Below are 23558 nucleotides of genomic sequence, written 5' to 3' on the forward strand. Positions count from 1 at the left end.
TAGACTGAGTTTGAATTCTCTGAAGGATGCGATGAACCAACAATAACCTCGAGAAGTTATTTAATGGAAAACAAAAATTCACCCGAAGCTTTTAGAGGAGGTCTGTCAACATTTAATACTCGTTTGAAGTGATTAAAATGCAAGATTAAAAAGAAAATTAATATGAAAAAGGAATAGAGCATGTATACCTGAGGTGTAAAGACGGTTACATACTCTTTAAGAGGTTGTTCTTGCTCCTCAGGCTGTGAGAACAAAGTGACGTAATTTTGTTCTCGCAGTCCTCGTTTGGGAGTTCTCACAGTTTGTTCTCGACACATCGTCCGGGCAGAACTTTTTTCTTGTGTGGTGTCCGGTTACTATTCTGTGATTGGTCAAAAATTGGAAGTGGCCGTGGTTATTGTGGAAAAGCGGAAATGAGTTTGCAGTGTGGCCGCTAATCTCTCCTGGATAGAGATCGACATACTGTGTGTGGATGCATGCTGAATGAGCGGCAAGATCCGACGGTGCCTCTTGTCGTCTGTCTCCCGCATCTCCCACAATGCTTAGCACGTATGACGTATGCTGAAGTGGGAGGGGCCTATGAGGACTTTCCTGGAGTTCAGCACTTGAGTTTCTCATGAAGTATAAAGACTGTTACATACTCCGTGAAGAGCAACAAATTTGTTCTTGCTCCTCGATCTGGGAGAACAAATTTGTGCTTAACTCGTGCTGTATGCTGCAGTGGGACGGGCCTATGAGGACTTCCCTGGAGTTTGGCACTTGAGTTTCTCATGAAGTATAAATGACCTGGTCAGGACGAACGTTTTTCTTGTTCTTGCAGCCCTGGTAGCAAGAACAAATTCCTTGCTTCTTGTGGAGTATAAAGCAAGCTTTACATACTCTGCAAGAAGAGAGAAGTTTGTTCTCGCCGTCCTCGTTTGGGAGTTCTCGCAGCTTGTTTTCGAAACATCCCCACAGGAGAACTTTTTTCTCGTGTGGGGAATGCTAGCAGCTGCTCTGTTAGCTCCCAGAAGCTAATTTTCGCAATTTTCACTAATGCCTCCTGGGTAGAGATCAAGATACGCCGACGGACACAGTCATCATCCGAAAATAGTAAGAAAAGGGCCTCCCTCACGTCCCACAATGGTTGGCACATGTGACGTATGCTGCAGTTGGACGTCCCTATGGGGACTTCCCTGGAGTTTGGCACTTGAGTTTCTCGTGAAATATAAAACAGACTTATTTCTTGTTCTTTCAGCCTTAGAAGCAAGTACGAATGTCTCTCTTCTGAACTTAAGTCTGAGATGATCCGAGATAAAGTGAGAAAAGCAACTATTACTTCCGTAGTTCATTAAAACGGTGAACTAACCCATAAAAGCTTCATTTTGTCCTCAGATTTAGTTTAAAGTGGATCAAACCGTTTCACACAAACAAAGACGGGACGTATTTGAAGCCGAAAAAAGTCACCCGTCTTCCCTCAGGCTAACTCCAAGCTGAGAAGAGCCAGTTTCTATGGTAACAATCAAAAAACACCTGCTCACTAGTGGCACCAAATCACAAAAAAAGAAAATAATTGACTGCAGTGTCCCGGTATATGATGCAGGAACACGTTAAGAATAAATTATTCTGCAAAAACTTACAACATGCAACTGAACCTATAGCTTCCACTGTAGCAGGAATCACTATTTCACATCTAGGCTACGTCGAAGAGGACTTTGTATGATGCTTTTTGGACACATGCATCACTTTCAGGGATATACTGTACGGTGCATCCTTCCCAGGTTGTAAAAGACAGTGGAAAAGCAGTGTACGGGAAGCAGCTCAGCTCTGCTCTGCTGCAGGTCTGCACTGATATGTTACGCCATTGCCTTTTTGTCTTTCTCTTCAGTTTGTGCTTGGAGAAGTTTTTGTAGCTGCTGAATTGTTCCAGACAGCAGAGACTTTCTGCTAAAGTTGCTGTTTGACGGCACAGACGTCAACCCAGACCTATTAAAGTTTCAATTCCATTTACACCTTCAGCCTGGAGAGTTTAGGGACTTCAATGAGTCGTTAGAGAACTACAAATTGTGTAAAAAAAAAAAAAAAAAAAGAGGAAACCAGCAAGGTTAATCTCAATCTAGCCAATGTCTGCAATCTGCAAATCTTAATAAAACCAAATCTCGTTACGTTAGATCAAATGTTTTCTCAGTAATACAACAGAACAGAACCAGCTCTGTGTGTTTACATTGAGGTCAGATCGTGTCTCATAGTTATAATAGAGACGCCAGGTGATAATTGGACTTTTTCCCTTCACGAGATGAGCAACTGCGATGTGATTTCATGCCTCACATGGTGTGAGTAGTTCTCCACAGCCGACAGCCGGGCCCAGTAACAGGATTTAACTGTGCAGTCTGTCACCTCCGGCTCTTCTTGTTCCATTAGCCCTTGATATATTCAAACTTGTCACTTCTTTTGTGCAATTTGATTTTAATGTGAGATAGTGGACAAGGCGAGGGTTTGGCTTTCAGTAGCAAATAGAAACTTTATATAGTTACTTTTATACGGTGTTATGGAAGAGAGCAGTGATTAGGTTTCTCCGGGAGAAAGAAATAAGATTTTTTCTACCACATTCGAACACGATGTCTGACTAGCTGTCAGTGACTTGTCTGTATTAGTGCAATCACTGTCAAGACGTGCAATAAAGTGCTGGTCCCTTCCGACTTCAGTATGGTTGCTTTCGTTCTGATTGTTCTGCTAGATTCTCAAGATAAACTGGAGATGCTACGGTGTCTTCCTGTCTCTGTCTTTGCAGAGACGGATGTGGTTGTAGAGAGGCTGCAAATAGCTGTCTCTGTGGAATAGTCGTCTCTTAGGACGTTTTGCTGATGGGTACACAGTTTAAATACTGTTTGTGTCCCTTGTGCCTCCAAAACAGTTGTGACTCATCAGGGAATGGACATGGACCTTATGCTGTTTTTCATGTTTTTTTGAGTTGTTCCTAAAGCGTTTTTGTGGCTGCATCCTGCTGGGGATGGCTGCTGCCATCAAGGAGTGTCATTGCTATGGGGTGGGGGTGCCAGGTCTGGTCTAGGTGGGTGCTACATGTCTAAGTAACATCCACTCCAATGAATGCCAGGTCCAAAAGTTTCCCAGCAGGACATTGAATGGTCACAAGATGGTCAATGTTGTTTCTTCTCCTGTCAGTGGTCATAATGTTGTGGCTGGTCAGTGTATACAGTAGTAGTAGCTGGGTTAGCTTCTCACCATGCTTCCCCATATCCGGCCCCTGATTAAAGTTAAATTGTGGATCCTGGGTTACGCTAATCAGCCTTCATCTTTTTCTGTTGGCTAGCAACGAGTCAGGTGTCTGAATGCACTGGCCATGCTTTCAACAGAGAATGAAACTAGTCAAGCATTCAAAATAACTGACTTAAGTGATTCATTCATTCATTCATCTTCTGTAGCTGCTTGTCCTATGAAGGGTTATGGGGGGGCTGGAGCCTATCCCAGCTGTCATAGGGCGAGAGGCGGGGTGCACCCTGGACAGGCCTCCAGTCTATCTCAGGGCCAATGAACCTAACCAGCATGTCTTTGGACGGTGGGAGGAAGAGTTAAATTGCACAACTTTATATCTGGACGAAAGTTTCGGTCGCCATTGTTGAAAGTGAAGCAGGAAATGCTTGTATCTCCAAACCTCCTCGGTTAACCTTGCTGATTATTTATTGATCCAAAACAGTCACTTGAGATGTAGAAGCAGCCAGAAATGCTAAGGCGGAAACATGCTACTACCAAGCGGACCGATCACAGCCAATCACAGCCGCAACGTATAGTCGCATTTCTGGGCTGCATATGATTGACTGCTGAAAGGTCTCAAAAGCATCAAAATCATTTGTTTTACTTCGATTTCCCATGAATGTATGGGTTTATATTGCGGATGTCACGCTGATTGGTGGACGTCCTGCGACTATAAATCATTCCCTGCTCGGTAATTAGCGTTGTGTTATCTGCGGTCATGTCTCTCAAGGATACTCTCTGCCCTTGGACTCCTGTAGGCAGCAGGGGAAGTCAGACATTAAGCCCTAATTGATAGCAAAGGGAGAGAGGAGGCTTTTTTTTTTTTTTTCTGCTGACTGTAGCAGCCAATACACATCAGCTCTGTGTCCTACACTGTCTGAGACAAAGGACCTGGCTCTTATCGGGTTATTATTACACAATGAAACGTCCAATGCTGGGATTTGTACTCACAGCACAAATCAGATCCTGGTTATTTATCGACGCTCTGTCACTGCAAAAGGACTCATTGGAAAGAGTTTTTTTTTTTTTGTCTCCTTCACAAGATGTAGAAGAGCACGGACAAATGTTCCGATGGTGATAAAAACACTCTGCGTCTTCACAGGAATCTGCTGTAATTAAACAAACAGTGCTGTTAGGTCTAAGGGGGGATGCAGTGAGCTGTATGCCATGTGCTTGTTCTGTCGTCGTGGCCGCTGCTGCTGCTAGTCCTTGACTTGAGTGTGGCGCTCGGCACATCAACAGATGCCGAAGCAGCGTTTGACTGAATTATTCCTGGCAGCTTACACCTGCATATGCTCTCTGTGGCTTTAGTCAAATGTGTTATTTGAATTTGTAGGTGTTCAATGTGCGGCAGCCTTTCACACGTTGAAGGTGGTGGTGTTTAGGGGCGGTGAAGAGAAGCAAAGTCTTGCCAAGTCCTCTCTCTCTCTCTCTGCAGGTACACCCACTCAGAAATGATGCCCCCCCCCCCCCCCAGCTGGAGGCCCTCTGGCTCCCAGCTAGTGTCCACCTGGTTTTCAATATTCAGTTGCAGGATGTCACCAAGAGATGGCGCTTTCTTCAAAAAGAAATGTGTTGAATTGTAGGCTAGAGTAGCTTCTGGAACACACACATATGAGCTGTATATAGACAGTATAATATTATAGTTAACCTTTATTTAATAGATTCGACTGGATTCAGTCCAATAAATCTTTCTGTCAAAGTAAATGTAATGTGGAGAGGGTAGCTCGGACCTCGGCTCAAGAAATGTTCTGGTCATCCAACGCTGCCATAAACTCCCTAAACCTCTATTTTTCTCCTTGACTCTTTCCTCAGTAAACTTTTCTCTTCTTTTGTGCGTTCAGAGTTTGTTGTTGTTTGGGTGCAGCCTTTGTCTGAGTGGACTACTTTTTTGTAGGTGTTGAATCTAGTTGGTAGTATTGAATGACGATCTCCTGCTAATCCTTTGCCAAACATCCACGTTGCACAATTTACAAACTGTCTGACTGACTTCACTTTCCAGAGTGAAATACTACCACACGTTTGGTCCCATGATTCTTCTTCTACTTCTTCTTCCTTCTTTCTTCTTCCTTCTTTCTTCTTTCTTCTTTCTTCTTCTTCCTTCTTTCTTCTTTCTTCTTTCTTCTTTTTTCTGTCTTCTTTTCTTCTTCTTTCTTCTTCATCTTCGTATTCTTCTATCTTCTATGTTCTTCTTCTTCTCCTTCTAACTACTCCTTCTCTTCTTCTTCATAAAACTTCTTCGTCTTTCTTCTTCCTCTTCTTCTCCTTCCTCTTCCTCTTCTTCTCCTTCTAACTACTACTTCTCTTCTTCTTAAAACTTAAAACTTCTATCTTCTTCTTCTCCTTCTTCTACTAATCTTTGTAAAACTTCGTCTATCTTCATGTCTTCTTCTTCTTCTAACCACTACTTATCTTCTTTGTAAAACTTGTTTGTCTATATTCTTCTTCTATCTTCCTCTTCTTCTAACTACTACTTCTTCTACTATTTCTAAACTAATTCTAAACTAAAACACAGAAGGCTCTCCTCGTTGGTTTTCTGTTGTCTGTGCTGGCCTGCTCTGGAGTTTGTTGGGTAAATAAAATTAAATATAAAGTTTGGCAGCTAAAAATAGGACTCTGAAAAGTGAGAGTTCATGTCCCTCCATCAGCAGCACAGGTTAGACCTTTTAGTTTATTCCACAAGGCATCGGTCCAAAGCTCATTACAGGTACATATCTTATATAAAACCATAATTCATCTCAATAGGATGCTCTGAATTACTGAAGAACACAGCGTTTGGTTTAGTTCCATCTTAGCACAGTTTTTTATTCTAACTAACCTGCAGTTACCTTCAGGACGTAGCAACGGCCGTCCAGTTGATTCCTGACGACCTGCATTTAGAAGCATGCATTTAATACCTGTTACATAACTGGATTCATCTCTTTACCGGTGTCACGACACAGTTTCCTTCTAAGTTTTATATATTGTATTTAATTTCAAACCCTTCAGCAAAACATTTCCTCCGTGAACATAAGTTAGCATGAGCTTCAAGGCTTGATATTGTGTTACTGCACATTCAGAGTTGTTTAATGAATGCAAGGACTTTTACAGCTTTGCACATGTTTTCTAGCAGCGTTATCCTTTAAGTAAGAGGCTTGTGAGAACCCATGATAATCTGTTTAGAAATCAATGAGAGCGTTGTTGTTGCTGTTTTTATTTTCTGGGCTGTTTCAGCGCTCGCATTAAATCCCGACCCTTCTGTAACTCCGTATACAGTATTTAAAGAAACTCAAGAGGTTGAACAGGTGACAGGTTTACCTCACGCGGCCTGAACTGACTCTAACGGGGTGAAAGCGAGGTCGAGAATTACCATCCACGTGCCAGTTAATTTGGTTGTAGCTGTTAAACGGTTTAATTGCACCACATCTTCAAACGTCTCTGCGAATGGATGCAACAGTCTCGCACCTGCTCTGTGATCTTTCCCACCATATGTCGACTGTTTCTGAGGCTGTAAAGCCGCTGATGCAGCACAACAGACCTCACTTGCTTGCTTAATTACCGCTTTTTATTGTTCTGGCTTTTAAATGTTGTTGTTATTTGGGTGTTTTTCTAATTAGATCTGGTACAGCAGCTTTTGTGTATTTGGCAAATTTATCAACTTTGCATAAAAAAACCCAAAGAAAACTTTCAGTACTGGAATGGCTCATTGGTTTTGTTGCAGTGAGATGATATTCAACACATTAACAATTTGCATTTTCTTTTTACTTGCAGAAGGAGCTGAGTCTTCCTCGAAGAGGCAGTTTGTAAGTACCATTATAAATGTTGCACACACACATAAACAACACGTCCAAGTAAAACTGAGACCCTGGTCAGACCTCACGTTAAATTTACACCTCACTTTAACAAGGTGGAAGTGAGGTTAGCGTTACAATTTTCAGTTTCAATTTCTGACCACATCTGACTTCGTTCCTTCGTTCCTTTGATAGTGTGAACACAGTCTTGAGTCATATTAAAGACCACCTGAGTGCTGTTGGGTAATTAGAGTTTTGCCTCATTCATTCACGAAAAAAGAAAAGATAAATACACACAACCACCATTAGAAACAATCACCTGAAAAAGAAAAAGCACCGCAAATGCAATCCTTTTAAAATATTTTGTCCCTTGTAGCTGTTAACTAACTAAATATTAAATAAAACTTAACAAGAATGAACAAATTAAAGTATTTTAATAGGAGAACACAGTGTGTGATTCTGACATAAATCAACAAATGGGCGTCTGGTTCATTATTGAGGCCTTCCTGTTAATGTACAACCGATCAGCCACAACATTAAAACCACTGACAGGAGAGGTAAATAACATTGACCATCTTGTGACGATACAATGTTCTGCTGGGAAACTTTTGGACCTGGCATTTATCCATGTGGATGTCACTTAGACATGTACCACCCACCTAGACCAGACCAGGCACCCCGACCCCATAGCAATGACACTCCTTAATGGCAGCAGCGGGATGGAGCAGTGGTTAGTGCTGGTGCATCACAGCAAGAAGGTCCTTGGTTCGAATTCTCAGGGTTGTGGAGTTTACATGTTCTCACCATCATCAAAAAACATGGGTCCTGGGCGCCGGGTCAGGTTGACGCGCTCGGTCGCAGCAGCTCAGGACTAACCCTCCATCCGACCATGCAATTTCGTTGTTGTTGACAAAACAAAGCAATTTACTTTAAGATGCACAAAAACGCTTTGGGAACAACTCAAAGAAAACATGAAGAACAGTGCAAGGTGTTGACCTGGCCTCCAAATTCACTAGATCCCAAACTGATCAAGTGTCTGTGGGATCTGTGTCCTTTTAAATGTTTTCACGCCAGCACACGTTATTTGAGTGTGAAGCTTTGCGAGTTTTCCCAGGAGTCACTTAACGTCACAAAGCTCTTCACTCGGTTGCCGTTTTATTAAAAACACCTTTGCTAAAACTATTCCAAACAATAAACCCTCCGTCAATGACGGTTATAATCCTCTGGAGAGGTGTCAGTGTCGCTGTATGTTCATTTTGGAGGCTGTAGTTTCAGTTGGTGTTAAACTGAATAGCGTTATGCTGACATAATTACAGCTGCAAATAGTATCCTCCAGAATGATCTTGCAATTGAGTCGGCACCCCTCTTAAAACTGAACAGCATAACCTTCATAAAGGAATAATTTAGTGCAGGACTGCTCTAGTTTTATCGCAACGTTCCCAATAAATTCAGTGTATATACACTAATAAAAAATAACTGTTACACCCTGATGAGCACCATGAAAATGAAGGTGAAAACACTTGTGGGGATGAAATATGGGAAGCCTGGAATGGACATGGGCCTTCTGAGGGTGTCCTGTGGTGTCTGGTAACAGGATGTTGTTAGTGGGGGGGGGGGCTTTGAGGGGAGGGGCCTCTGTGGATCATCCCACAGATACTTGATCAGTTTGGGATCTAGTGAATTTGGAGGCCAGGTCAACACCTTGTGCTGTTCTTCATGTTTGTTTTGAGTTGTACCGAAACTGTTTTTGCTTTTGTGGCTGCTCAACATCAAGGAGTGTCATTGTTATGGGGTGGGGGTGCCTGGTCTGGTCTAGGTGGGTGCTACATGTCTAAGTAACATCCTCACCAATGAATGCCAGGTCCAAAAGTTTCCCAGCAGAACACTGAATTGTCACAAGATGGTTAATGTTGTTTACTTATCCTATGAGTGGTCATAATGTTGTGGCTGATTGGTGTACATTTAAATCCAATAAACATGTGCATGAGACACTGTAAATTAATAGTTTGTAAGTTTAAATTTCACCTTTATCGTGATGTTGATGTGAATAAACGGAAACCAAACCATTCCAAAGTCAGAATAGTAATATTTCTGGGTATCGCATGACAAATACAATCCATACTTTTTGGTTCTTAGTTCTTTAGCTCTTCTTTAGTTTAAATAGTTGCTACAGTTTGCACCACTATTCTTATAAATCATCTTGTCTACACTGAATTTAACTGTCCATCGCTGGCCGGATGTCTGATATTCCAGCTTTAAATCCACAACGAAGGCCTAAAAAGCTTCCTGGTGCATTATGGCTGAGAGAGAGAGAGAGAATTGTTACCCATGATACCTCGCTGCCCTCGCCGTCACCTCACCACGGGGGGCACATGCTGTAATGGAGGTGACCCATTACTGACATGCTGCTGCAAGATCACCAACGTGCACTGGTTTATATTTAGAGCGCCGGAGCCTCTGGTGACCTTGGTAACCATAGTAATGGTGTTTGGATATGACAAAGTTGATGTGACGGCTTCAGATTCATCACAGCTGCCAGTTATTGAAATAACTAATCGATGTTTGCGCACTTTGAAAAGTGCGGGCGTTATATAATTCAACCTTTGGCGTTAGATATTGTTGTTTGGTGGATTTAAAGGTATTAGAGTGAGTACAATGTGACACATGACTCCGCATCTACTCATCTGCTCTGTGCATTGAACAGAAACATGTCTCTTCAAACAGTCCACCCGTGTTTGTCAAATAAAAATAAGCTCCGTCAGAGGGTTTTCCTGTAACAGAGAGCCATCTGCTGAAAATGAGATGCCATTAACATCCTGTCTAGTGTCAACAAGCCTTTTAATTAGCGGTCGTACCCATTTTTCCACACACTCTATAACTTCCGTCAGTTACATTTTGAGACTGTGGTATCTGGAGGTTGTTGGCAACGGGTCATTCTAGGCGAGAGATTGGCTTATTTTTAGGCTGACCTTAATAGCTGGAAGTCTTTCGCCAGGGTCACATCGAATAACTGAAAATCAATCATTTGTTCACAGCTCAGGATACACCCGTTGGATTTGTTGACTGTTATTACTTGAGATCTTATTCCCATTTCCCGTCATCAGCACCGCCCGGCTAGACTCTGAGCTCGAAGTTTCCGAACCTGTCGGGCTGCCCGCGCACATCAGCTGCTTTGCCGCGCAACAGGATATTAAAGAGGACCTGTTGACTGTAGATTTTGTTACGCTTAGTTTAACAGATGCTGTCGGCCGCACCTCATTACCTCAGATCACAGCCGCGATTCTCTGAGATTCAGACAGATATTTTCCTCTGATCTATGCAGTGTCAGACACAAACTCCTTAAGGTGCAACCAGATGTTTTCACCTCGCTCGTTGTCAGTGAAGGCGGCCTTTGGGTCCTATGGGTTGAGGGGATCATCCCACAGATACTTGATCAGTTTGGGATCTAGTGAATTTGGAGGCCAGGTCAACACCTTGTGCTGTTCTTCATGTTTTTTTGAGTTGTTCCTAAACTGTTTTTGTGTCTCGGGGGGGGGGGGGGGGTGTCAGGGTGCCAGGGTGCCAGGTCTGGTCTAGGTGGGTGCTATGAATGCCAGATCCAAAAGTTTCCCAGTGGAACATTGCATTGTCACAAGATGGGCAATGTTATTTACTTCTCTTGGCAGTGGTCATAATGTTGTGGCTGATTGGTGTACGTGCACAAACTTTACAACTGCAGGTTCAATTAAACCATCAATCAAAGTTCTTGCCACGGTATAAAACTTGACAATAAATACCAAGTTGACATTGACGAAATGTTTTTCGCATACAGCTTGTAAATCACAACCGTTATTAATGTTTATTTATGTCTCCATAGTTACCGCACCATCACCTACAGTGTGCGTTTTTGTTTTCCGAGTGTGACCACAACAAAACACCATTTTAAGAAGTCTACAAAGAAATTTTCAGAACTTTAATCGAACTGCGTAAAAAAGGGCGTATATCGTACAAAAGTGTTAAAAGCTGCAGTTCCACTGGTGGCCACAGGAGGCTCCAAAAGCGAGTTTATTTCCCCAGACCTCCATGTTAAAATGTCCAACTTTAGAGCAGAAATAAACATGATTACAGCCGGGTACAAAAGCAGTTTTGGTCTCTTATCGTTAATTTCTCCATTCTTAACAACTATTTAAATGATCCACATGTTTAAAGTGTGTCGAGGCTTACAGTTAGGGCGTGGCCTCTTTGAGTAACAGATAAGGTGCTAGTTGTCTACCTCGGCTCCACTAATGCTCCACCTGTTTAATTTTGAATTAGCCTGGGGTTAGGTGTAGTCAGTCACTTTGCATATTATATTTATTATTTCCTCCACACCAAGGAGCAAATAAAAGGAAGGGTTCATAGTGTACACAGATAAATCTAAGTCTACTTCTCTTGCAGTGAAGTGTTTTCAGGTGAATTCAAGCTGAACAATAGAAGCTGTTCTGCACAGTGAGTCATTAAAAGATTTTTATTTATTTATTTCCCAGCTCAGGTACAGAAGCAGTCATACATCATTATGAAAACCTTAGTGAGTCACCTCCCTTCACCAAAAGCCATAAAACATTACCAGCACCGATATGTCACTCTGAAAAATAGCTTTCTAAAAGAGAATCAAATCCAGAGCTTTTAGCTTTGTCTCTTGTGTTTTATAATATTGGGAGAAAATGTTTTATCCATTCTTTTTAAGTTTTTATAGGTACTTATCTGATTTATTAACGAACCTCTTCTGTGCAGGTAGAAGATGATGTAAGTGTTCACTGTAGATGACTGTGTGCTCGTCTTAATACATTCAGAGTGCAGATTGACTGGTAAATTGTCTCCATTATTAGGTGTTGTTTAAAGGAGAACCTTTTGCAAATCTTTTTAGATTTTGCTCTGAATGGTTTTTATGTGTCTCTTCTGGTTTAAGATTGACGGTCTTAACGTCTTGGCTGTAAAGTTTTAAGGCTAACGTTTAAACTAGTTTGGATTGTGACTGTGTCGTCTAATGTCATGTCTGTGGTGTCACCCGTACACCGATCAGCCACAACATTAAAACCACTTACAGGAGAGGTAAATAACATTGACCATCTTGTGACGATACAATGTTCTGCTGGGAAACTTTTAGACCTGGCATTCATTCATGTGGATGTTACTTAGACATGTAGCACCCACCTAGACCAGACCAGGCACCCCCACCCCATAGCAATGACACTCCTTGATGTTCAGCAGACATCCCAAAAAAATAAACACTTTAGGAACAACTTAAAAAAACAACAAAAAAACATGAAGAACAGCACAAGGTGTTGACCTGGCCTCCAAATTCACTAGATCCCAAACTGATCAAGTATCTGTGGGATGATCCATAGAGGCCCCTCCCCTCAAAGGCCCCCCATTAACAATATTCTGTTGCAAGACACCACAGGACACCCTCAGAAGGCCCATGTCCATTCTCTGATGAGTCGCCACAAGGGAGACCTACACAATATTAGGAAGGTGGTCATAATGTTATGCCTGATTGGTGTATGTTTCCTAAAGAGTAGTTGTGAAACTCAGTGTGGTGTCTCCATCTACGAGCTAATTTAAAAACCGTGTGTTTGTACCAGGATGTAAACATTTCTCTTAAAGTTCTTTGGTGATTGACTCACGTTTTGGAGCCAGCCTCGTGTGGCCGTTAGAGGAACTGCAGTTTTTAGCAGTTCTGGTAGTTTAAAGTGATGAGAACTTGCTCATGATACATGTAAAAACACACAGCGTACATACATTAGACTGAGTTGGCCTTCACTGCTCAACCTGCCGCCCTCTCAGTTCAGCTCCATGCCGTCTTATGCTCCGGTTCCTCTGCTTGATGCAGTGTCTCTTCAGACATTCTCATAATAATGAAGAATTCATTATTATACCAGCTCAGTGCTGTTTGTCTGGTCTGCTTTTGTGTCTATACTTCTCCTGTTCTGGTTTAACAGAAGCAGCATCATACAGCAGGTCAGCTTTAGCGATGACTTTAGCTGACTCACGGCAAAACACATTTTTGCAAGTGTATTTCTTTTTTACCTCCTTCTTTTGTCAATCAGCCGTTCATCTGTGGCCAGTGAGTCTTTATATGTTTATATGCCCCGAAAGAAATCAAGTCACTGAACTTTACTGACAAAGTGGTTCTACTGCTGTGGAGCTGAAGAAGTTTTATTTCTTGACTTACTGACAACAATAGATTGATTCAGTAGAACATGTCAAAGATATTTCCACATCTCCAACGCTTCTGTCCACGTTGGACACTTCTTGTTTGAATCTGTCTCTCCTGGAAACCACAAACATGCCCAGAAAGAATGGATTTATTCCAACCGGAGATAAACCAGCAGATTAAGTGTTTACATGGTTATTAGGAGCGGATATTTTCCTATTTAACGGATTATCAAAGGTTTACACCACCCTTCTCAATCTGACTGAAAACTCGATCTGATTGGGTTCTGATTAAGGTTATTTATTACATGAGAGATTTTTTTTTTGATTGTGATTATTAGTGGAATACTGGAGTCCATGTAAATGCAGCAGTTGATTCCTTTTGATTGTAAACATGGACTAAAGTAAATGTAATAGGCGGCTTAAGCAACAGCCCAGACCCTACGCAGATCGTAACGGCGTAGCCTGACGTGCGCTTCCCCAGAAATGTAACTACGTGTCACGGCGATGCAGACCACAAGGGCTGTGATTGGTCCTCTAGGCAGTAGCGTGTTTCTGCTTTAGTATTTCCGGCCGCTTCTCCATCTCCGCAATTTTCAAATGATTGTTTTGCGCCAATAAAGATGGAACACATGGAGGAAAGGTTAACCGAGGAGGTTCGGAGATACAAACTAGAGTACGACTCGTCTTCGCGGAAAGTTTCAGTCGCCGTTGTTGAAAATGAAGCAGGAAGTAGACGCAAAAATTAACCCGACTGGCAAAAAAGACACAGCGCCGACTAGCGTTTGGGTGGCGTTGTTATAGAGCGAGCCAGACGGACGAGCTCACAAGTCTAAATGGCTCGCACCGGCGTAGGCTACGGCATCTTTGCCTCGCAGTACTTTAAATGAGCCTTAAAGGTGTGATAAATCCCTGCAATATCTCTGACACTCGGGTGTGTCCTCCTGCTATGAGTCTTAATCCGCCCTGATTTAACCGCTCCGTTCATTCTTCTGTTTGTCTACAAGTTGCTTCTTCTATTTCTTTTTATCTCTTCCTGTTTATTTTCATGTGCATGCTTCTTCTCTGTCTTTCTGTTCCTGAACATTTGCCGGATGCGGGGGATGCATGCGGATGTTTTGCTTTCGAGGATGACATCACCCCTGTGGTTGTGGTGACATTGCACCGTTCAGAGCGCTGCACGTCCGTCAAGGTGACTGCAAGCAGAGGAGCAGATTTAACTCATGGCGTTCGTTTCTGCCACTCACCAGCTGGTGGAGGAGTTGTGGCCGGGATGCTGCTTCTGCTGCTGCTGGTGGTGGGGGTGATGGGTGTGGAAGAGGGGGGAGGGGGGTGGGAGGGGGCACAAAATAAACATGCGTTTGAAGGAGCGGGGGGCGTGTATTAGGGGAGGGAAGACGGGGTATTGTCCTGCCTCCGTGCCCTCCGCAGGCAGCTAAGGATCTCATTTGACAGCTTCAAGGTGGAACGTGGAAAGACCAAAACAAGAACCTCCCCTCCCTCCCTTTCTCTCCCCCTCCCTTTCTGTTTTGGGGGGTAGAGAAAACCAATCCGTCTCATCGCTCTGTGACGGCTGGGTTTAGCTCTTTGTCAGTGCAAGGGGGGGGTGGTGGCAGGCAGGCAGACAGGAAGGCAGGAAGGCAGCGTGAATGCATATCATGACCACAATAGAGCAAACGAGCACAGTTCAGCCATGAAAGCCCAGCGGGAGAGGCTGAGAATTCCTGGGCTGACGCTAGAGTGAGTATTTTTCTGTTACCGTGCAGCTCCTCTGCAGTGTGTGCAGCTTCATCAGCCTCTCTGTGTCATGTTTGATTGTGTCTATCACTGTTGCTTTATGCCCCCGTGTTAGCATTAGCGGCAGCAGCAGCAGCATCTGCAGCAGGAAGTCTAATGTCAAATCCCTCGCAGCTCGGCAACAGTGGCTTATACTTGAGCTCGTGTTAATGCTTCTCTGTTTGTGTGTGCGTGTGTGTGCGTATTTGCAGGTGTGCATGCGATAGACAGACTGATAACACTGATAAAGGAGTGCCGCAACATGCTTTATTTTGCTGGCGTGCACGCGTAGGAAACACACCTATCAGGAGGAGTGTCGTTTGTTGGATTTGATCAATAAGCTGAAAAGCAGTGAGTCATTGAAGGCTGCGTTATCGCGGCCGCTGTCGCTTGAGATTTTTTTTCTTTTTATTTAGGTCAACAAGGCATTTGTTATGGTTCCCTCCATCTGAGGATTAAAAAAACTGCATAATTGGACTGATGAATGAAAAATTTGGGGATTTTTGAACGAGTGCTATAGAAATTAAATCATCAGACTAGATTTTTTTAATAAATATATATTTTAATTAACCTCTTCTACCCAATCTGTGCCTCATAGTTTAATCTGAAATCGTGATTCTGGTGAAAGATGGAGATATTCTATAAAACCAAACATTATGTGCCTCAGCAAATGTTTAAAACTGCTGGGAATTGTAGTTTTTAGCAAATGTTGATGAAATGAGTTGAAACCGTGCGTATTTTCCTCTGAGGATTAATATTTAGAACACTATGTCTCAGAGGAATGAGTCGTGTCAGCCTTTTTTTATATGTAGGATCAATTTATGGTCGTCCTAATATAGAGAAATCCCCAGATTATCGTTTCAGAGAAGCGTTCCCTGCATTACTTCAGGGATTTAAATACATGAACATATTCTGATGAATGACTCCAGGAGGCCACTGCAGTAAAAGTTGCTCACCTTTACATGACCTAATGCTCTGCAGTGCCACTGCTGACTGCTAGGGAGAAAAAAAAAAAGAAGAACAGAACACATATGACATCACACTGCACGCGTTAAAAGCTTGGAGACACACCTCGCTGCCCGAGTTAATCTGTAACTCCCTTTTATGATCTGGAGCCTTTGAGCTTGGTGATTTCATTTCGGTCTGAATGGAAACAGGCCGCCGGGGTCAAACAAACCCAATGTCAAACAGACCCTGCAGAGCCAGACAGATGCCTTGGAAACCTGCTCTTCAAACACGATTCAGTTTCATCTGACGGGGATCTGCTGCTGTCTTTATGTGTGCACGTGTCAGAGCTGCTGAGGGGTTTTCTGTCGTCGTGTGTGTGTGTGTGTGATAAAAGACAACTATTCACTACACTCCATTTAACTTGCAGCCTCACTCCCCGAAGCTTGAGCCCCACTCCCACTAGCCCTTGCAGTCCGTGCAGCCCGCTGCACGCTTTTCATTTTTGGAGGTAAGCAAGAGCTCTTCAACCGTGGCTGTGTTTGTTCTTTTTGTTTTTTTGAAAAGTCCCGTTAGTGCACGTTTGATTCAAATGTCGGTGCGTCACAAAGCTGCAGCGTCACTTCTTCGCCTCTCTCCTAAAATCATCCGCCTTTGAAATGACATTGAGAGCGGACACGGAGCTTATATAATGTTGATAACGTCCCACCCTCGTCCCCCGTCTTGCCCCCTCTCTGTTCTGAGGTTTACGCTCCCCTTTCATGTGCTAAGTAGGATTTGTGGCGTTTGCAGCACATCAAAGCGAAGAGCGGTCTCAATCTGTCTGGATCCCGGCTCGCTTCATTTAGGAACGAACAAAATGTTCAAAAACATCGGAAGCTAATATCCGTTCTTATTGCTCAGATCTCAACTAGTTTGTGATTTAGTATTTAAAATAAATCTGTGTGTGCTGCCGGAGCTTCAGATTTATCCTCATCTCTCTGAAATGATGATCATTCTCTCTGAGGTTAAATGTGCATCAGTGATGTCCTCTCCTCAAACTCCACAGTTCATCCATCTAAGAAGCTCTGGGACTGTCTTTGTTCTTGGACAGGCGTCACGCGGTGCTTCACTTTCAAATCGGTCATTTAGGTTAAAAGTTAATTAGCCAGTTTGAGCTAATTTGCCCAGAATCCTCTCTGGATAAGTAGATGAAGAGGTAGTGTGTGATCCAGAGACTTCTGATGAACCTACACATGGGATTTTTCTCCTCCTTCGTGTCTTCAGTGTCTTGGTTTCATTAGCGTTGCAACAAACAATCGTTCTTTTCAATTAATCTTGTAAATTATGTCGATGAATTGTTTATTTTCTTTAACTTTCATCCGATCGTACTGTTCAACATGTGCTCTGTGTAGGCCTAGTTTGGAAACCTACGCTATTAATTAGCATAGATACTGGTGAGCATGATTTAACTTGTCCTTCAGGAGATATTTAGATCAGCGTATATCCATATAGTGGGAGTGACTGGGGCACCGAAACGCAGCCTCTAAATAACTCATTATCTGCAGCGAAACTCGTTCATTTCACCAATATTTTGTTATCGTACGCTAGTGCTATTCCCTGTTGAGTCCAGAATTACCTGTTATGTTACCCACGAGAAAATATTGGTGAAATTAACAAGTTTCGCGGCAGATAATGTGTTATTTAGATGCTGCGTTTCGGTGCCCCAGTCACTCCCACTATATGGATATACGCAGATCTAAATATCTCCTGAAGGACTACAAACTACTCAAAAGTTATATGGGTGAGTAAACAATCGTATTTTATGCCAGAAATAAGGTCCAGGTTGTAAAAAACAGTAGTTTCCCTTTAATGTCTTGTGCTGACTGTAATTGAATTAATATAGCTAACGGTTGCTTTCACCCCGACGTAGAGTGTAACGTTAATGGAAATCTACATGGTTTTCTAAGTGTGTATGTGCAAAAACAAACCGTTTACAGCTTGTAAATGCACTAGAAAGCACCGCTGCTAAGTTAACTGTTAGCATCTGAGTCGTCTTGGCGTCATTGCAGCCTTGGGTTTCATACAGATATAATATTTTAACACCATATTTTTACAGGTTCAGGTTCTGAAACCTAGCAGCATCCAGTCCGAATTCTTAAGTCTACAATCATAAGTCACAGCGGGAGATATGTCTATATGTTTTACTAATATAAAAAGAGTTGCAGTCTTTGCTTTCCGTTGAGTTTATTCAGCCTCGTTTCAGATTATATTTGCCAAGAAGAATTGCCTGATTGAAACTTGGCTTCTTTTATTTGTTTTTTTTTTTCTCCTCCTGCTCATTCAGAACATTTAGAGAATGTGTCTGTGTGAATGAATAGCACCAAACGCCCACAGATTTCACCCCTGCTCTCCTCTTGTTCTGCTCAGCGTTTATACAGAGTCGAGTGAGTCAGCTCCATACAAGAATGTGGAGATTTTCTTACCGGGTGTTTTTTTATTATTATTTTTATTATTTAATTATTTTGTTTGTTTGTTTTTATTGACACTTTCAGTTTTTATTCAGTCATGTACTTATTCTCCTACAATAGAGCTTTGTGCGGCGCTTTGTGTGAAGCTTGCAGATGAGAAGTTCAGTTAGAGGATAGTCTACACCTGAAATAAACAAGACTTCTTCTACCTTCTCCCTTCTACTTCCTTCTCCTATTCTTCTACCATCTCCTCCTTCTACTTCTTCGTTCTCCTACTACTTCTACCTTCTTCTTGTTGTTCTTCTTCTTCCTTGTTGATCTTCTATCATATTCCTTCCTTCTTCTATCTTCTATTTTCTTCTATCTTCCATAAGCTGATCAACATGGCTCTTGTCATTTTGCATCTTCCTCTCATCTAAACCTTCAAATACACAAATATCAGATCCGCTCTCCTGTGAAGAATACTCTCTTGACGGTAGTGATCATCCTAATGTTCTCTGTGTGGGACGCTTGCAATCGCTCGCCTGGTTTGGAGGTTCAGAAAATTTGTGATCAGCTGACCCTCAGCTCTCGCAGTACTCGCCAGATCTGTATGTGGTGTTTGTAGCTCTTCCTGTTTCACCCTTTTGATTGATGAACTACTAGTACTGCCACCTGCTAGTATGGAGAGTTACTACACCCTGTGATGTGTTCAAGTGCAACTTTTTGGTCTCCTATTGCTTCTCCTGCCCTGTTTTTGTTTTTTTAGGAAAGAAGGCAACAGTAGCTCAAATCCTAAGAGATGCACACAGTAGCAGAGGCACTTTTAACTGGACTCCTGCTCATAAAGGGAGAAAACATCCATGCACACTGCAGGATAGTTAAAAACATGATTATTTCTGGCGTCTGTGTTTCATATCAGTTAGCCCCTAATATGCTGACCTTTCCCCGGATTTATGAATGATAACAGATTAGCGCTGTTGCTAATTACTCTGCTGCACAGAATTACATTTGCTCCCCTGTGTGTCATTATCCCTCTGATTAACATGAAAACAAGCCTCCTCATCATTTTACCTCGTACACAAATACAGGTGTATCTACACCGTTTTAATATGCAATGTAAGTAAAAGATTTGTTTGTTCGCTTCTGTCAGAAAATATATATATATATAAAAAAAAGTGTCAGTTAGAGGACAGCAGCCCAGATTTCCTGCTTGTACCGTCAGCACAGTGGCTGACCTCCCTCCCCGTTCGTGCTGCTCTGTGCAAGTTTGACTTTGAGCCGTCGTTTCTTATGTGGAACACAGAAACGGAGCAGAGCCATAATTAGAGTGAAGGCTGTCACACCGTCCTGCAGGGAGACGGGCCGAGCCCCTCGGAGGGGGATGCACGCGCAAGCTCTGGCTTTACACTGACAAAAAAATTTACTTGCGATGACACTTTGTTAGAGGAGATGTGCGGCGGCTATGTGCTTAGTCGCGCCGGCGTTTCTCCTGAACCCGTCTGCGGCATCCTGACGCTCCTCGGATCTGACTGTGCACTTCCTCACGGCCGCAGGCTTTGAACCACATCTTTGATCCCCTGTCCTCTGTTAGCTTTATAAAACGGACACGACGGCTGATCTGCATGAGACAACAAAGCTGAAAGTGCACGAAAACATGAAGGATTGTTCATATTTCTAAGGATGTGATGCTTGCAGGCGTTTTATGTAATAATTATTTAGTCAGTCAGAAAATCTGTCTCATCAAGAGGGTTTTTGCTGATTTGAACATAATTTACAAGCAAGACCCTGGACGTAAGAGCATAAATTAATGCAATAGATGTAGATTTGTGCATTAGATTGCAAGGAAATTAATATTTCCAAGCATACATTTAATAAAATAAGGTTCAGCTTGGTTTATCCTGTACAAATTTAGTTGCATATGATCAGATTAATCAAGATACTTGATAATATCTGAGGTTTTGCTGGCTAGCGGGTCAAATAAGAGAATAATATTAATAAGAGAATCAATTTTAGCTGTTCCAGTTTTGCTGCAGTTAACGGTTTTCATAATTAATGAGCTGAAACCCGCTTTTTAGTTATTGCGTCAACTTGTTTTCCTAATTTAATCTAATTTGCCGCCACAGCAGAGCAAATAAAACCACGAATATTCTCACCGTTCGACATTTAGTCATCATTTGAAACCCTGCAGGTTTCATATCTGTCCAGGCTGTGGCATTATATTAAACATTAATGCAACTTATTGATAATGTTCCTTTTAATGCTGCCTTTGTCTTGCATTTTTACTTCCTTGTTTGAGATGTTGGCAGCGGCTCCTGTTTCTTTTACGAGCTCGGACACGAGGAATGTTTTGAAGCTGGATTGTAAAAGTGACGTATTCATACTGTATACATGTCATTAGTCATATAACTGCAGCAGCCTCTGACTCTGTACACAAACTAACCCAGACTCCCTTATCTGGGCTCTGAAGTGTCTGCATACAGACCTGAACTTTGCTTTCTCCTGTGAAGAATCGTCTCCTGATAGAAGTAATCAATAGGTCCTCGTGTCCTCGGTGGGACGCTTGTTAACGGTTCCTATTGCTTTGTTTTGTTTTGTGTTCAGAGAATTCGTCAGCCCGCTGCGATCAGCTGACCCCGAGCCCTCGCACGTATTCGCCGGACTCGAAAGTCAAATTCATCACCGGCCTGACAAAAAGAACAGCTCTGACTAACTGAGTTTTCTTTTTCTCAGACTTGCTTGAGCACTGGACCGTAGTTGCTCTTTATCTTTATTTTATGTTTGATTTGTGTAGAGTTATTTTTATTTTAAGTTTGCATGTCCTCCCTGTCCGTGTTTGGCAGCTTATCAGAGTCAAACAGAAAATGAGTCAAAGGATCAAAGGTGATGTAGTTAAGGTGAGGCTCCCATCAAATAAAGGAGGAAGGACTGTCTATGTAGGAACGGTGCAGGGAGGAATTTGTGCAGCCGCAGAAGAATCCATGCAAAGGCGCAACATTTCCATTTCAAACGGGTCCTGCTTAATACGCCAACCCACCGGACTTTTGGAGGGGTGCCAGTTTGTGAAAGCAGCCAGTGCACAGCAGCATCTGCTGATGATGCAGTGCCCCTCTGTCTCTCAGCTCCCCCCCTCCACAGGATGTGAAGTGGTAGATGCCTGTTACATGATATGAAGCATGTTGAGCGAAGGGAGCAGGGTGAGTGTTTGGGATACAGAGCACAGTCGCAGGGAGACAGGGAAACAAAAAAGTGAGCCGGTGTTGGGTGTTAGGTGTCGTATCCCTGCAACAGTGGAGCTGTCAACACCTGACCTGGATCACACAGGATCCTCCCTGGAATACTTTTTTGTTTGTTTGAGGACAGCGGAGGACGGTGTGTCCTCCCTGCCAGTGTGTTTATGCCGCAGCTGGCTGCAGATGTGTCTCTGCAGAGGAAGTTTGGACCTAAGGAGACCACTTGTCCGGACTGTTCTGGGGGTCACGGCGTCCTGAACCCTAACCGTCGCTTCTCCTCATCGGGTCTTCACAAGCCCCCTTTACATCTCCCTCTCTGGCATGACTTGGACGCGATGTCTGATTCTAGTCTGTGGACCGTGCTGTCCAACATTGACAAGCCACATTTCTTCGGCGGGGCCCGTCTTCGCCGGTCCAAAAGGTAACCGTTAAAAGCCACCTGAGCTGGGACTCTCTCTACGATGCAGTGTTGTGGTTAAATTTGTCAACTGGACACACGAAGGTGATATTGCTCTCAAACGGGCGACTTTACAAACAGTTTGTGTAGCGGTGAGTGGCAGCAGGCGTGTCGTCTCCGTGTTGACAGTCTGTTATTTGAGCCGTTTTACGGTGAATAAGGAGCTGGGCGTTCCCTTCTTCCCTATTGTGTTTTATTTGCTTTGTGAGTCAAATGGATAATTGAGTGTTTGTTGTTGAGGCCGTCTCATGTTCCTTACGCAGGATGTGTCCTTCCTCGTGTGTCATCCCCGTTAATTAACAGCGGGCAAAGTGGGAATGCTGATCGTTCTCAGTTTGGGTCTTTGTCCCGGGATAGGAAACATTTCGTAGCTTTACGGGATTTAGAGAATGAAGAGACTGAAGCCACTTGATCCCGTTTTTTTTGTATATGATGAGGCTCCAGCATTTCTGTAGCTCATATACTGATATTTATTTTTAATCCCTTGTCCTGACCTATTTTATAGAGCAGAACGGCTTAACAGGAAATACTGTCGGATGGTTTATTATTTTTTTGGACATCTTGCATAAATACATTTGAAAACATGTCGGATTTAATAGATGCTGCAAAACTCCAAGAGGCCTCACGGACATGAAGTGATAAATTACTGATTTGATTTAATTCAGACATTGAGAACAGCTATGAATGATCCTTTGAATGTTTATTTTGTAAGGTCCTCTTTCCAAGGTATCATCAGGATATTTTAATAAGTTGTTTGATTAAGAAAACGCTGTAAAATCAGCACATCTGTATCCTATAAGTATCCTAAATGAAATGCTGCTTTATTTATTCTGTCATTTTTTTGGTTTAAAAGTTAAAATTTTTAATACTGCACGTCCCCCGATGCAGAAACGGCCGTCCTCTGCAGAAGTGAGCCGTTATGACAAGTTTTTAAACACTATTAATAGACGCCTGACTTTGTATTTGGGTTTGTCAGCGCGGCGCCGCAATTTATGTGTCATTGCGCTTCGTCAGCTCACCTGACAGCTGTGACGACGGAAGCCAAACTCCTCAAAGTGAAAGAGATTAATCGTGGCTTTTTGTCGACACGGGTCAGGATCAGACGTTTATTTGGATGAATCAAAGGTTTTTCTTTTTATTATTTTATGATCTATTTTTACCTCCTTCCTCTTGCAGCCAAAATAAGAAATCTAAGAAGTGGCTTTTGACAGTTTGAGATTACTTTTGAGGTAAAAAAATAAAGCTCTGATGCCAACTTTGAGCGCCTTCGTTTGTTTAAAAAGAGGATTGTAGCTGTGCTTGTAACACAACAATGGCCGGATGAGGTTGAGCCTTTTTGCATGTAGCTGGGACTGTTAAACCCTCACATGGATCGACTCCAGGAATCTCACACATCTGCAGAGCAGCATAAACGCTGGCCTACTTTCTCCCTATCGTCTTCGCCCAGGGCTTCTTTATCCCCTCTTTAAAGCCTCGCTGTACCGACGTGGTTTCTCTCGCCTCGCTGTGGCTGCAGAGGTGC

The 23558-nt window shown here is 42.8% G+C and overlaps 1 protein-coding gene across 3 annotated transcripts in view; it reads left to right on the top strand.

The window, feature by feature from the left end:
- Positions 1 to 23558, top strand: part of mast4 (microtubule associated serine/threonine kinase family member 4) — a 106986-nt gene that overhangs the window by 50460 nt on the left and 32968 nt on the right. For 2 of the 3 annotated variants that reach the window (XM_084572604.1, XM_084572606.1), the window contains exon 4: positions 7003 to 7034. In XM_084572604.1, the coding sequence (XP_084428730.1) occupies positions 7003 to 7034 (32 nt within the window). The remainder of the gene's footprint in view (positions 1 to 7002; positions 7035 to 23558) is intronic. The other variant, XM_084572605.1, reaches the window with a different exon arrangement.

Source organism: Chelon labrosus (genome assembly GCF_963514085.1).
Source record: "Chelon labrosus genome assembly, chromosome: 22".
NCBI lineage: Eukaryota > Metazoa > Chordata > Actinopteri > Mugiliformes > Mugilidae > Chelon > Chelon labrosus.